Raw genomic sequence first — 4,768 nt, forward strand, 5'->3', positions numbered from 1 at the left:
GTTTCCAGCAGCCTTCCGTCTTACCAGGACAGATGAAATACCTCTGATTTTCACTGCCAGTTGTTATGGGGGCTCCTCTTCCTGGCACTGGTGTTCCAGGCTGGGGAGCCTGGCTTAGGGCTGGTCCCCTTGCTTCTAAGGGGACCACTGCAGCTGAGATACCCCTTCAGATTCTCAACTGCCACACATGGGTGTAGGGCCAGCTTGGTTTGCATCTCAGCCCCACCTACCAGTCTCTCCTGGCTTCTTTATATCCTTAGTTATAGGACTTCTATTCAGCTCGTCTCCAGATAGTTATTCAGGTGATTGTTCTATAATGTAGTTGTAATTTTGGTGTGGTCATGGGAGGAGGAGAGCACAGTGTCCATCACTCCACTGTCTTGACCAGAACCTTTTAACGCCATTTATTGAAAAGATGGTTCTTTTTACATTGAATGGTCTTGGCACCCTTGTTGAAATCAATTAACCTTAGATATAAAGGTTTATTTCTGGACTTTCAATTTTATTTTGATGATCTATATATCTATCCTTATGCTGATACCACACTCTTTTGATTTCTCTAGTTTTGTAGTGAATTTTAAAATTGGAAAGTGTGACTCTAACTTTGTTCTTTTTCAAGATTGATTTGCTTTATTTGGGGTCTCTTGAAATTTTATGTGTATTTGAGAATCAGCTTTTCCCCATTTTTCATTTTTTTAAAAAGGCCATTGGGATTGCATTGGCTCTGTAGATTACTTTGGGAAATATGCCATCTTTATAGTATTAAATCTTCCAATCCATGAATATAAAATGTCTTTCCATTATTTAGTTTTTTTAATTTCTCTCAGCATTGTTTTGGGGTGTTCAGTGTATATGTCTTACATCTGTTTGGTTAAATTTATTCCCAAGTATTTTATTCATTTAGATGTTATGGCAAACCAAAAAAAAAACTTTTTTGGATTGTTCATTGCTAGTGGAGGGTTTTTTTGTGTTGATATTGTATCCTGCAATTTTGCTGAATTCATTTATTAGCTCTAGTAGGTAGGGTTTTTCTGATAGACTAAAGGCCCGGTGCACAAAAATTCATGCACTGGGGTGGGGGGGGGGGGTACTCAGACCGTCCTGGGCCCTCTCACAGTCTGGGATCCCTCAGGGGATGTCCAACTGACAGCTTAGAACCGCTCCCAGTGACCTGCAGGGGGCGACCAGTGGGCCGATTGGAAGACAGCACCAGCCGGGGAGTGGCCAGCCCCACCCCCTATTGCCGTGCCATTGCCGGTTGCTGCCCCCAATCGCTGTCCCCTCTCTCTGCCCACTGGCACCAGCCTTGGCTGGCCTGGTACCTCCCACTCGCTGGCCTCGCCCCCCACTGACCAGTCATTCTGCCGTTCAGTTGATTTGCATATTAGGCTTTTATTATATAGGACTAGAGGCCCAGTGCATGAAATTCGTGCATGGGGGGAAGTCCCTCAGCCCGGCCTGCACCCTCTCGTAATCCAGGACCCCTCAGAGGATGTCCGACTGTCAGTTTAGGCCTGATCCCTATGTGTGTGATCAGGCCTAAACTGGCAGTTGGACATCCCTCTTACAATCTGGGACTGCTGGCTCCTAACCGCTCACCTGCCTGCCTGCCTGATTGCCCCTAACCATTCTGCTTGCCTGCCTGATTGCCCCTAATCACTCGCCTGCCTGCCTGATCACCCCTAACCATTCTGCCTGCCTGCCTGATCACCCCTAACCACTCTGCCTGCCTGCCTGATCACCCCTAATCCCTCTGCCTGACTGCCTGATCACCCCTAACCCTTCTGTCTGCCTACCTGATCACCCCTAACCATTCTGCCTGCCTGCCTGATCACCCCTAACCACTCTGCCTGCTTTCCTGATTGCCCCTAACCACTTGCCTGCCTGCCTGATCGCCCCTAACTGCCTCTGCCGCGGCCGGAGCAGCTTTGTCCAAAAGGATGTCCGAATGACATCCGGAAGGTCGTTCAGCTGTCTGATCTAATTAGCATATTACACTTTTATTATTATAGTTCTTTAGAATATAGAATCATGTCATCTATAAATAGAGATAGTTTACATTTCCATTTTTAATTTGAATGCCTTTTATTTCTTTTTCATTGTGATTGCTCTGGTTAGAACTTCCAGTACAATGTTGAATAGAAGTGGTGAAAGTGTCTTCCTTGTCTTGTTTCTGACCTAAGAAGGGGAAGCTTTCTATCTTTCACCATTGAGTTAGCTGTGCATATTTTATATATGCCCTTAATCATGTTAAGAATATTCCTCTTTTTTCTTAGTTTGTTTGCCGTTTTATCATGAAAGCATGTTAGAGTTTGTCAAAGACTTTTCGGCACCAATTGAGATGCTCATGCAGAATTTTTTTCATTCTACTAATTTGGTGTATTAAATTGATGTTCATGTTTTGGGCTATCTTTGCATTTCAGGGTAAACCCCACTTGGTCATATGTATAATCATTTTAATATGTTTTGGGATTTGGTTTGCTAATATTTTTTTCGAGTATGTTGCATCTATATTTAGAAGAGATATAGGTCTAGTTTTCTTTCCTGTGATGTTTTTGTCTGGCTTTAGTGTCATGGTAATACTGGCCTCAGAATGAATTGAAAAGTAGTCCCTCATCTTCTATTTTTTGAAGGAGTTAGAAAATAATTGGGATTAATTCTTTTTTAATTGTTTGGTAGAACTCACCAATGAAGCTATCTAGTCCTGGGCTTCTCTTTCTTGGGAGGTTTTTGATGACTGATTTAATCTCTTTGCTAGTTTTAGATCTATTCCAATTTTCTATTTCTTCTTGAGTCAGTTTTGCTTGCTATTCATGATTACCAAAGGTTCAAAACATGTTCTTGGAAAAAAACACATGTATATATGAAATATATTACATATATTGCAGTACATGGAAAGAATAATCATTTTCCTGAGTTAATGTTATATTGGGATTTTTTTAGTTTTAGGAAGTAACTTTACAACCATGTTATTTAGAAATAAGAAAGGAAATACTAAGCAATCAACTAAAAGGGATAAAAGTAATTGCCTCCAGGAAAGGGAAGGGCAGAGGAATGCTATTTTTTCTTAAGAAATATAGCAGCGTGCCGAAACCGGTTTGGCTCAGTGGATAGAGCGTCGGCCTGCGGACTGAAGGGTCCCGGGTTCGATTCCGGTCAAGGGCATGTACCTTGGTTGCGGGCGCATCCCCAGTGGGGAGTGTGCAGGAGGCAGCTGGTCGATGTTTCTCTCTCATCGATGTTTCTAACTCTCTATCTCTCTCCTTTCCTCTCTGTAAAAAATCAATAAAATATATTAAAAAAAAAAAAAAAAAAAAAAAAAAAAAGAAATATAGCAGCGCAATTAGACTCTTTGCTAAAATAAGTAACTTAATGCATCCATGAAAAGGCAGTTCTACTGCCAGGCTGCCTGGATCCCAATCCCACCTCCGCCATCGGGAAGCTGTGTAAACACAGCAAGTTTCAAGTGTCTGGTCTCTCTGAACCTGTGTTTCCGTCTGTGAGATGAGAGTGATAACGGTGCCCACCACACAGAGCTTTTGTGGGGACCAAAGGTCATGACTGTAAAGGGCTTGGCTGACGAGTGTCTTACAAGTGGAAGCTTCTTGCTGCTGTGATCAGGTTCTCCCAAACCAACCTAACTTCCCTTATGTTTTAGCCAGAGCCACCTGGTCACCCTGGAAACACCTATCTGTGCTACTGACTGGCTGACGGCTTGACCTTGGGGGTATCTCCTCCGCCGGGACCCTTTGAAGGTGGCTTCGGAGGGCACCAACCTTCACCAGCTCCCTCACACTCCGGCTGGCCCTGCCCCAGACTCCAACCCCTCCCCCTGGGGGTCATGGCTTTGTTTTCTTCTAAAGACCCAAGATTTCCAAACTCTGTGGTTGCCTTGCCCAGCTAAAAGGGGAAGAAAAGGATGAGCCCAGGAGGAGGAGGAGGAAGAAGAGGGAAGCAAGACAAATAGCTGGTGCGTGAGAGGAACGTGTCCAGCCAGCGTTCCTGGTCCCTGCAGAGCTAGCAGCCGGGAGCCCAGGGCCTGCGCACTCCCAGCCCTGTGTCAGCCTGCCGCCTCCCCACAGAAGCCATGGGCCCAGGGCTTCTGCTGGTCCTGTTGGTGGCCACAACTTGGCATGGTAAGAGCAGAACTGAGGGCCCTGGGGGCGGGGGCCAGTGACAGAGAGGTTCCCTGCAGGACTCTAACCCCCTGACCCTCACTGGGTGTACCCACTCAGTGCTTCCATCTCCCCGCCTGGGCTGCAGGTTTGTGCCTATTTGCTTGGGAAAGGTGCTGAAGGGGCAGAAGCAGCCTGGCCAGGGTGGTGGGTCAGTCCCAGCTCAGATGTTGACTCACTGTGTGCCCTGAGCAAGCCCCTGTTGCTCTCAGGGCTTCAGTGTCCACACCTATGGATGGCAGGTGTCGGGGGCGGTGCCGGACTAGACTAAACCAAAGCGTTTCAAACTTTACTGTGCATACGAATTACCCAGGAATCTTGTTACAATGCAGATCTGACTCAGTAGGTTTCCGGTGCTGCCTGAGACTGCATTGCTACCAAGCTCCTAGGACACGCCAGTGCTGCGGGGCCAGACTCACTGAGTGGGAGGCCCTGCAGAGCCCTGAGGGCTCGGCCAGCCCTGCGGGCCTGTGGCTCACTGACTGTAGGCAGGACCTGAGTTGGAAAGGCCCAAAGAGGCAGGGGCCCTTCCTTGAGAGGCTTGGGTAAAGGGTCAGAAGGAGACAGAAGAGGCGAGTGAGCAAGGCTGTGGG

At 46.6% G+C, this 4,768-nt stretch overlaps 1 protein-coding gene across 1 annotated transcript in view; it reads left to right on the plus strand.

The window, feature by feature from the left end:
- The first annotated feature begins 3,913 nt into the window (after window positions 1-3,913).
- CSF1R (colony stimulating factor 1 receptor) overlaps window positions 3,914-4,768 on the plus strand; it is a 26,568-nt gene continuing 25,713 nt past the window's right edge. Inside the window, exon 1 of the mRNA XM_070414616.1 lies at window positions 3,914-4,136. Coding sequence (XP_070270717.1) covers window positions 4,088-4,136 — 49 coding nt within the window. The 5' untranslated portion in view covers window positions 3,914-4,087. The remainder of the gene's footprint in view (window positions 4,137-4,768) is intronic.

The sequence above is a fragment of the Myotis yumanensis genome, unplaced genomic scaffold, assembly GCF_028538775.1.
Source record: "Myotis yumanensis isolate MYYU_CA2020_CCGP unplaced genomic scaffold, mMyoYum1.0.hap1 SCAF_5, whole genome shotgun sequence".
Taxonomy (NCBI): domain Eukaryota; kingdom Metazoa; phylum Chordata; class Mammalia; order Chiroptera; family Vespertilionidae; genus Myotis; species Myotis yumanensis.